The 11,107-nt window shown below is 38.6% G+C and overlaps 1 protein-coding gene across 1 annotated transcript; it reads right to left on the bottom strand.

Annotated features, from left to right (window-relative positions):
• Positions 1–3,692: 3,692 nt before the first annotated feature.
• mtfp1 (mitochondrial fission process 1) lies at positions 3,693–10,323 on the bottom strand. The gene is made up of 4 exons (XM_063889544.1): positions 10,142–10,323; positions 6,885–7,012; positions 6,441–6,673; positions 3,693–5,868 (listed from the first exon to the last, which is right to left on the bottom strand). Exons 1-4 carry the CDS (start codon positions 10,209–10,211, stop codon positions 5,802–5,804), a joined length of 498 nt encoding a protein of 165 aa, XP_063745614.1. The 5' UTR covers positions 10,212–10,323; the 3' UTR covers positions 3,693–5,801.
• Positions 10,324–11,107: the final 784 nt, after the last annotated feature.

Genomic DNA, 11,107 nt, shown 5'->3' with positions numbered 1-11,107 from the left:
TAGACATCTGAACAATTATTGGATGGAAATGTTGTGCCCATGTTCAGATCAGACTTATTTTGTTTCTGGAGCCATCATCATGTCATATATTTCAAATTGCCCAATGCTTTTGTTTCTCAATAAATACTGTATTGGGATATTCCTATCATAGCCTTAGCTCTACTTTAGCGGTAATAATGGAATATTAGCATGCTTAAGCATTTTTAACGTCTGGTTCAGGGTTGGTTCGGTTAAGCCCCCTGCGACCATGATGGGATATCCCAGCATGCACCAGGCAAGAAGTCCCAAGTATACTATTGTAAAATGAAGCTTTGCCATTTTTGATCCCTACTCAGGAACTGTTCTGCTTCGCTGCTTTACCTCAGATTCAGTCAACTCCAGTGTCCTCTGCTCTCATGTAGCAGATATTATCTTATCTCAATTTGTAATCCACATGTGGCACAATAGCAGTGAAGAAATTAGAGCTCTGTTTTCTCTATTCAATCACCTTTTAGCACCTGTTCCTTTAGAGGGGCAGGTGCCTTTGAAGGGGCAGGTGCTTGAGAGAAACAAAGGAGTCTAAAGACTCAGAGCCGAGAAGGTCCCCCCCCCCCTAACAAGTTGAAGTTTAAACAAAACTATCTGTGTCTTAGAGGAAAAGGAAAAGTTAATTGCTAAAACTGATTTAAATTTGTTTTTTTCACCCATCACAGTATGCTTAACATGGTAATCAATTGCTCTGGACACACAGGGTTCAATTATTTGCTAAGACCAAAACATTCATATTTTTAAAGCCTGGAAGCAAGACAACTTAAATAAGAGTTATAGTTAAAAGCAAAGCTCAGCCACTCTGTATTGTTATGGACCTTCCAGCAAGAAAAAAGGATTTACAACCAATTTTAGAAAAATAAATTAGCCATGCAACTTCCTGTATTCATTATATTTAAATGGGACAGAATAATGCACATAAACTCAGTGAACTAATTGCAAAGATAATCATTTTAACACAACCTTGTAGCAAAACCAAATATGCATACAGATAACCAAACACATTTTTTTCAAGCAGCTTCTCTGCAAGTCCAAATATATTCAGCAGCCTCTTTTTCATTCTATTAGACTCATCCGCTTATTTTCAATAACAGACATAATCCAGTTTTGTGTTGCTTTATGGAAAGAAATATTTAATTACTTTTTTTATATTTTGTGTAATATATTTCCTCAAACAACAGTATGCTCCTTTATAAAATTACACACTTTTTGCATATTGGTCCAAATAAAGCTAGAGTGACAAATGTTTATGCTTTCTTGTCCTGAGTGCAGCCTTGTTTTCCTGCATCTGGCTGTATGGATATCAGTGTGGGGGTGGAGGCTATTTGAAAGGCTTGGGGGAAAAAAGCAGTGAGACGAGTGAGAAGGAGAGAGGGAGGTCTTTTGGCCACTTGTGGCCTTCACAACCCAGGCACAAATCATGGAGGGACATGGCAATCTGAGTGACAGATGAACAATGCTCCCATTTTCCAGCCCCCTGCGAACAGGCCCATCCATCACGGGAGGGGAGATTAATTCAATTCATCAGCTTTTTGTCTCCTTGGGCCCCCTAATGCCACCTGATACTGCTCAAGGGGGACTTATAAATGTTTGTGGATTTGATCTGAGCTCACTTGCTTGACACCAAATTAAAACATTACTCTTTACTTTTAGCAGTACACGGGTATTGCCAACAGCCTGCCATAATTCTGATGAATTTTTCTGAACAGGAAAATGTTTGCCAAAGGCAGCATACAATAAAATAAACTGGAGTTTGAAAAGTGAGAAGAGCGCTGGATGGTGGTCACAGAAAAAAAAAAAATACAGGTCCAGGAAACATAAAAAAACAATGTCAAATCACATTTGTTTTGTTATACATGTATAATTTAAAAGGCTCAGAATATGCAGAGCAGCTTAAGGACTCTTAGCATGAAACTGTCAAATGCTATTCACTTAATGAGCAATCCAGATAACTTTGTTAAACACATGCAGGCTGTTTTGTCTCAATGCCATTTCTAAATATCTACAATTGAATAATGTTGTGGTGTTTAGGCACATAGCCACAGATTCTTATCCAAAAATTATATTTTTGCACCTTAAGCCAAGTTATTATTTAATAGACAAACTAACGTAACATACTAAACCTTAACAGCGGTTGGAGCAACATTTAAGCAGGTAAATTTACTGTAGAGTCAACAGAGCTTACAAGTGTGCATATTTGCAGTTCTGTGCAATGAATAGGTGGACCATGGCACCAACACAATGTGAGTGATGACCTCTAGTGGCCATTACAAAAACTGAACACTGTCAAGAAAAGTGTTTTACTGAGAAGCCATTTACAGAAATGTGTTTTCCCCATTTAAACCCTGAAATAATGCAGTCTAAATCATGGAGCGGTACAGGTAAAACACTGCTGTCAGCAATATAACACTTTTTACTTTTAGTGATCATTTAGGCCATAATCACTTTCTGCTTGCACTTTGACCCACTTCCTTGCCAGATAATTTGATTGTAAAGAGAACAAGGAACCAACATTGTGTAGCCATATTTCCAGTCATAGTCTCACAGTCCATGGAATACGGAACTTAACAAAAAAAATGACACTTCTTGAGAATAATTAGTACATACTTTATTTTTAAGCATGATTTCCCTTCTGAGGTCGATAGTGAATCCGGCCTCCTCTCCAGAAACACATATAATAGGAAATGCTCAGAGATCCCACAACAGACGCCAACAGGACAGTCACTACCAGAACAATTTTCCACACCGCTGAGTCTTCCTCTCCTTCTGACCCTAAGAGAAAACAAACAACAACAAAAACACTCAGTGAAGGTAGTCTGGAAAGTTTAGGTTCAACAAAAAGTACTATGGTGATCTGGATTATAAATGCACTGCTGGTACTAATCTACCTTCTTCCTTCATGGTATATGGCTCCGGAGTAATTGGCACAAGGAAGTCCTCCATCGTCCCCATCTCAACAACTTCTAGCTGGTTCTGGGGCCAAGCAGAAACCTTTTCTACTAGATATGGTTCATAAGAGTCTTCATACTGTGGACCGTCATCAGCAAACGTCCACTGTCTCTGGATGTACTTAGGAATGCCTGTAAAGGCAGCATTTTCAGCAGGTTCATTCACAAATAAAACCCTGACCAAACATACAATCCTCAGCTTGATAAAAGATAACCATAGTCATTGTTTGCTTACCTGACTGAGCAGTTGATGAGGCCAAAAGAGCCAAGAACACGAGATTAAGAACCAACATGATTGTGCTTACTGCTGCTGGGATTCCCTTTGCCCTTTATGTGGCTACTTCATCTGAAGAATAGGGATCAGCTGTGGCCTCCTGACTCAATCAAGATAAATCACTGCAGCTGGGCTCTCAATTTGCCTAGTCTGCGGTGCCTATGGGTGCTGCCCTCCTTCATCTGACAGTGACGGCAGGTTACACAGGAAGCGGAAACTGTGGCTGCACTAAGAGCCAGTTGTTGTGCTGCCACTTGTAATCACAGATAGATGTTTTCATTGAAAGGCCCTGAGGCTGACTATATAAGGCTTCAATGTGTTTTCATAAATACAACACTGTCAATCATTATTTTATCAAAGATGCAAATTGGATCTGTTCTTACTTGTCAATATTTGTACATTTAGGAGATGATGAACTTCAAGATGAAAAAACAAATCCTACATGCTTGTCATAGATCATTTATTTCACAACAGATTGCTTTTCTCCAGCATGTCAGATGTTGTTACACAAAAGGAAAACTTGAAGACCATTGCAATAAGCAGAGCTTCAGTTTTCAACATTTGCTTTCACATTTGAAAAAAAGAATCTCCACATTGTGAAATATAACAGCACATGGAAAACAAAGAATGAGGTCTGATTATATTTTTTCAGTTACGGCTGAAACTGTGAAAAGGCTCTCAACACCTCCTTCTGAACACACTGCCACATAAGAAAATGTTCAGAAACCTTTACGAAGAAAATAAAATATTCTGAAATGTTAAATTGAATATGAATATATAGATTTTCACATGGGATGCACCAATATGCTTTCTATAGCAGGAAAAGTGTAATCAATAGCATTGTTTGTGGTTGCCTTACATTGAAATGTCCCAGTCGCTGGCCCATCGGGACACTTCAAGTGTCTGTAGAATGGGGTCTTTGTTACATAGTCTGCTGTTCCTGCTATTACACGTCAACTTGCCTCACATGAAAAACATGATATGCCCTTACACAAGGTAAAGTAAGGTCTGTGCTTGATGAACATCCAATATTGCCACATTGAAGCTTGTGCATTTGTGTCAATGTATTAAAACAGTGATAAAAAAATATCATGCATTGTGAACTGATCTGGTTATTGAATATTAAACATGTAGCATCAGCAAGTAAAAACAGAATGGATTCATCACAACTTTTCACAATTTTTCAGCACATCTCTCCATGACAATGTGAACCACACCCTTCACGGTAAAGAGAATATGATGTGAGACAAACACATTTAACAAAAAGTATTGCTATATGGTACACTACAGTTATAAAGTTGGCAACGACAACCATTCCTGTTCCTCTTAGTGACAGCTTATCCAAATTTCAAGCTAAATTAACTTTCAGATTTTCCTTTTTATTTCAAGTTATGCAACAACATATTTAAAGAAATTCCCTTGCATAGTTCAGCATGAGATACAGTATATGACTTGGCTCCTCAAAGAACATCATTGAATAATAAAAACATACAATATTGGTTGGTTTAAAAAGATTCCCTTAAACCCCTTTCTGCATAGCAACAGCACCTTCACAAGTATTTGAGGAAATCAGCACTACATTTATCAAACATGTTCTAAATGAAAGTATCCTGATGATAAGCATGTTTAACTTGAAGAAACAAAACCAAAAGCATGTTTGGAGTGGCGTGGTTTTTCAAGTAGTCTTACATTAGTTACAGGTGTTTGAAAAAGGTGTTTAACATTTCCAGACATTTCTGTTTGACTACAGACTTACTGAACAACATTTTAGATATTAGTGAGAAATAAATCAAATATTTGTGAAGTTCTACTTTAGTGTTACTACAAGTATGCTTAGTTTAAGAAAACCATATATCATCTAGAATAATATAGATTATAAAAAATGCTCCCAGTGCAAACTTTGGCTCCCATGACCAACAGAAAAGTCAGAACACACTATATACTCTCTTCAAAGTAACAGTAAGGTTGGTTTTCAGAGAGAGAAAAAACAGCAGTCGTAGATAAACTTTATGTAAGAAATGCATAAGAGTGACTTTATGGCAAACTGGCTTTTTTTTGGCCTGGTATTTCAGTACAACAGAAAAACAGCTAGTGAGGATTTGTATTTAATGTCCCTAACATCTGGCCATGAGATTCCACAACTCTAAACCATGAGGACAACTGTGGAGGAAGATCACAACAATATAACCGCACACTGTATCCCTGCCGGAGAATAATATATAAAGCGGGATCTTTACTGTCATATTTATAAATATTTCATACTGGTACTACTGTATGTTGGTATCGCTATCCAGATTGCCCTGAGAGGTTAAAGTCACGGTTCTCAAAGATGATACTTTCATGGAGCTGGACTTCACCTTTAAAAACGTAACATACTTATATTATACATGGAAAATATTTTATTATGCGTTTCTTTTGACTAACTGTGGAGTCTTGCTCTATGAAATTACTCTTCACACTTCTTTAGTGCTTCACAGAGTGGAGAACCAGCACAGCTCTACAGTGTGTCGACAGGACAGCGGAAAGGGCAATTCGTCCGGCAGGATTGGTCCTTATTTGTGCTTCTCTTCCTCATTGTAGACCTTCCGAATGCTCGCATCAAGCAGGTAATCCACTCCCCTACAGGGCACAGAAAGTGGAAACATTGTGATGTTTTGACACATAATACAACATTTCCAAATAATTTCATAAAAGCAGAAGTGAGGTATTAAAACGTCTTTGCGCTGTAGCAATGCGTTTGAACATTTTACTGTGTTTCTACTGTGCTGCTGTTCCTTGTTTGTGGCACCACAACTTAGTCTCGTGACGGACCCTGTCATTGGTGGTAAGACCAACATCCCTTTTGTTCCAACGTCATAATGAAACTCAGTGTGAGTTTCTTTTAAAAAGTTTTAAATCCTAAGATGTAAATATGCAACATTTTAACAATGTGGCACCATCAACTCTCCATAAACACATATTGTGATGATCAATTCTGACCCTGTTGCCTACCTCAAAAAAAAAGAAGGGATTTTTATGGTTAGGTATTACAGTGTTCCCATAGAAGTAGTTTTAATTTATTATGAGGGAGCTTGTTTTCTTCATTTTGATAAAGAAATGTTATATTTGAAATTTACCAATTTGTGCTATTGCAAATAGTGGCTGATATTTTCGGAGGCCGATTAATACATATTACATTTAAACCAACCAACCTGTCTATAGGACTGATGATGAAGGGGATTGTAGAGAGGCCTATAGCCGTGGTGGTCCACTTGCGGACAGGCAGGGGCAACTTAGTGGTTTTTCCCAGCAGGTGTAGTGACGCAGCACACACACGGTTAATGGTGAAGCCCGGGATGATAACAGAGGCGAGGGCCTGCCAGACAAACGTGTCCACCACAGCCACCGCTACCCGCGTCGTCTTCCCTGGGTTATCCCCGTGGGCCTTCAGGAACAGATTCAAAAAATGAGAGTAGTCCCAGCTATCACACTGATATTTCAAATAGATAGATTCACAAAATAATATAATAATTATTCATACATCAATAGTTTCTCTTTTTATCTGTTAATGCACCAAAGGACCCCTTAGATCAATGTAGTTACTTGACCAATATGAATAATAATGACTATAAAATATACAAAAATGATTATCTCACCTCAGCTGCTTTCTTCCCTTTGTCCACAGCATCAGCAGTAACGTATGCAGTGGCCACAGCATAGCTGCCCCACACGAAACTCTTCGGCACTAGAGCACGGAAAGCTTCCCCGACCTCATTGGCATAGCCTGTGGACAGATACACAAGTGAAGATAAGACTTTAACCTTTTTAGTCTCCTTAGATAAATCTAAGCCTTAGTTTGCGAACCCTAACAAGAGACAAAATACTATTTGATCAGCAAATCCAAATTTCCGTGATACATTTCTTTATCCAGAGTTGTTTTGGCTCTGATAATCATGTAATAAAAATCTATGAACATAACAGACCAAAGTATACATTCATTAAAAGATTGCCCATTCTGAGTATCAGGGCAGTGCATTTAATACTCAAAAGCTGATTTTATGTGGTGTCTCACATCTAGGAGCGCTCATGATGTGAAATCGTAGTGTCTCCAAAATCCTGTACATATATCATGAAATATAAAGTTGTATAATAGAATTTATCTCTGACATTGTGGCAGGGAAACAGAGAGTACTATTTGGAAAAAGGAAGTAATACCCATTCCACAAGGTTTGAATAGCTCATATGCACTTATAAGGAAGTCACCTGTTTCATACGCCAAAGGAGATGTCAGCTGCTGATAGGATTAGCTCCAGTCACACAGGAATATTATCTTGGGTTTGATGACCCAACTTTCATAGCGCAATAAAGTCAAATTCTGTTGCCGCCGTTGTCTCTATCTGTGGTACTGCTGTCATAACCGAGGGAGGCGCTATGCAAAGAGCAGGCTGCGCTACACTGTGCTGCACAAACTACTGTGTGTAACTGCAAATTAAACACTGCTTGGACTTGGTTTCTTTTACTCTCGCTTAAAGCAATCAAATCAAGATCAGGTTCAGATAAATGGATTATCAGAAGATACACAGAAGATTTGTATCTTCTTAATGGACAAAATCACTGCAATATCTGGATGATATCAATCTCCCACATCATCATTAGGTGCTTGTAATGTGTCACTATCAGCTCTATTCATTCAGTCTTAACGGTCTACCACAACTATGGCCTTTTGTTACCATTAGAAGTATCCCATTGACTTCCATGCAAAGTTATATTAAAATATGGGGAAAGGAGAGGACTTGTGTTGAGTTGTTTTAATTGGTTCATTCATGTGTTGTGGAAGTCGGATTTTTCTTCACATTTTTTAAGACACTGAAGTACATGGGCTTAACACACTTAATAGAAATCACGTGAATGAACAACACTTTTGTCCTGTCAAAGAATTTCATTAAAATTCAGCCATGAATAAGATATGCAAGAGTGAATCATCATAAAAATTAGTCAGAGTACATCAAACTCTATTAACCTGAAATGTAATCGTTGTCACTCAAGTTGAGGACTAAGCAGTACCCAACCCTATTTGTATAAATGACAATCTCAGCACTACCTAAATCCACAAAAGCTTGTTTTAGCCATTTAATGATGAGAAAATGTAAGTGCATCACAACAGCAAGCACATGTGCAATAACTATTAAGCCCAATCGGCCTAGCTGTTTCTCATTTCCCTACATGTTGGTAAAAGGCGTCAAAGTGGGCACAGTGTTTCAGTTTCAGGATCATTGTACTGTGCATGCTGGCTCACTGTCATGACTTACTGGGATACTTGAATAGATCTGAGTCATTATTACTAATCCTGTGCTTTTCCTAACATGACAAGTAAAAACATATTGCCTTGAATAAGACAACTTTATGAAAGTCGGTCATAGCTCTAGACTTTCTACCTTTAAAACTGCAGCGCTGAAAATGTCAGCAGAGTAAGTACTACATCTGGAGCTCCAGAAGCACCTGTTAGCATAAGGTGATAAGAGGTATAATAAAACATGAAATGACAAGGAGAGGCAAGATAAAATTATCTTCCAGTACAGCACTCAGGTAATAATAAGATCTGCCAGGCCCCGGCACAATAGGCTTGGGTCCAATTCTGACCTGTGAGCAAAGGCTTCAGATTACTCTCTGTGATTCACTTTTTGCCCTAACAGCAAGGCATGATGGTGTGTTAGAAAGAGTGTGGGTAATGTTCACAATATGTTGAAAGTAGAAGTAAAGGAACTAAAAGAGATCTGGAAATAAGAGGACAAATCCTTTGATAACGAATGTAACCCAACAACAATTGGACCACTTGGTACATATACAAGAACAAATGTATGACACCCTCACTGACAGGATGTTTAAGTTTGCCCAACAGTCTCAGGTGTCTTAAATACATTATTAGATCCATTACTCTGGTGAGGAAATGTCAAGGTGTTGAAAAAAGTGAATATGGGATTTGTGCCCAAACAAGACGGGTTATTGAACTCCTTGGGACAGACAGCTGATGGCTACAATGAATGTGTTATTTGGCTTTTCCTGCCCACTCAGTTAGAGAAAGTTGCCGCTTTAAAAATAAATCCAGTATGTGTTGTTAGCAAATCTGACAACTCCTAATAACGACAATGCTTTTCATCCATAAATTGCACCATTGTTTCCAAATCTTATTGTTCTTCCCAAAACATTGCTAAACACCAGCTGAAAACACATACACGTTGTAGGAATGCTTTTAAATGTATGTCAACATGCTTCTCAAAGCAGATGGTTAGCTGCACAGGCAAGTTTACAAATGTGGGTTAAAGATTACGGGGTTTTTAATGGTAAAAAAGATTCTCGTGACATAACATAGTCAGTGCAGGCGATTAAAGCATGTTCACCAGGAGGACTGCGTGTTTGTTTTACCCTACATGCCCTTCTCAGCTAACAGCACATTGGGTGATAGTGTAACCAATATCATTAACGAACCTAGTGTTTAAGTTAGAGTAGCACAGCAGGGATTACAGGAAGTCATTTTACACGCCTTATTTATCAGTCTGTTCATGCCTACGGGCGTCTCGGTGTGGTTGTGTGACTCACTCTTTCAACTTGCTGAACAACCTTTATTGAGAAAGACCTGAGCTACAGACACAACTCCAAAGCAGCTAGATACAGTATGGAAACAAAGCACCAACAACGACATTGTAGTCCATTCTTGGACGCCGTCCATTTCTGTCTAGTGGAAACAAAATGACCTCGCTATAAATAGAAAATGTACCAGCTATGCTAACTTTTAGCTAGCTAGCATGCAGCTCCAGGGTCATGACGGCTCCAGTGTAACCTTAGCTGGAGTTGTTACAGTCGGAAATACAGTGGACGGAGACACCACACATTATACAAACACGGCAATACATACCTAAGAAGCGGACCCATGTGTCGCGATAGATGTCGACCGTTTTGCTTGTTTTTTCTTCAATGTGATCCATGCCTTCCTTCTTTTACTCCATCCCCCAGTGCTGTAACACGTACACTCACAGTGTGAGCCGTGAGTAAACCGACACACCGCAGGGGCAGTGAAGGGGGCGTTGTCATAACCATAGCATCCTGCAGAAAAGTCCCAGCACAGCAAATGTATGTTTCTTTACTTTACTGAGCATTTCTATTGTATAATCTGACATGTCAGGACATGACATACTCACAATAAAAATAACAAAATACTCAGTGTTATATTCAAAGAGATACTAGTTATTTTACAAATGGAACTTTTACAAATAAAACATTCTCGTTTTTTCTTTCATATAATAAATCCAATTTAGGGTAAGAGTGAGGGTTTCCAACTGGAAAACAGACATTAAAATGTGTTTGATCAGCCCAGATCAGCTGTTTAGTTTAGTTAAGTTTATTTGCACAATGGTGAAAACACTAAATAAGTATATACAAACTCAATGTTTTAACTAACAACTGGAAGAAATATGAAAACACCAATTGTGTTATTTTAAGAATCACCGTAATGAAAGTACCGTTATGCACAACTCTCAGGGGACTTAAATTTCATAGTCTGCATTTGTTAATATTCCACATTCCCAAGTGAGATGGTTTTAAATGACAGTACCACTAACATGGTAGTGTTCCAGCAGCAGCAATACTGGCTGGTTTCTGTGGCTCTGGGCAAAATGTATTGAAGCTGCTGTCAGTAGTCTGCTGCTGTGGGCTCCTATATGATGGATACTCAACAAACAAAGAGCACAGGGGGTCAGCATGGGTCAATATGAGCCCATAGTTGAATTTTGTCCTGGGGCCCTGCATACATTTGTTCTAGAGCCATGGTTTAGCAGCTGAAATGCAAATTAGCAACCAGCAACGCCCAAAGCAGAAAGACATC

This window comes from Eleginops maclovinus, chromosome 8 (assembly GCF_036324505.1).
Source record: "Eleginops maclovinus isolate JMC-PN-2008 ecotype Puerto Natales chromosome 8, JC_Emac_rtc_rv5, whole genome shotgun sequence".
Taxonomy (NCBI): Eukaryota; Metazoa; Chordata; class Actinopteri; order Perciformes; family Eleginopidae; genus Eleginops; species Eleginops maclovinus.
This window is presented reverse-complemented; position numbering and strand designations above follow the sequence as displayed.

Coding starts and splice junctions, on each gene's coding strand:
- mtfp1 (XM_063889544.1), bottom strand. CDS start 10,211: ATGGATCACATTGAAGAAAAAACAAGCAAAACGGTCGACATCTATCGC. Junction 6,674..6,884: donor AAGGGAAGAAAGCAGCTGAG/GTGAGATAATCA, acceptor CTGTTCCTGAAG/GCCCACGGGGATAACCCAGG. Junction 5,869..6,440: donor ATCATCAGTCCTATAGACAG/GTTGGTTGGTTT, acceptor TGTGCCCTGTAG/GGGAGTGGATTACCTGCTTG.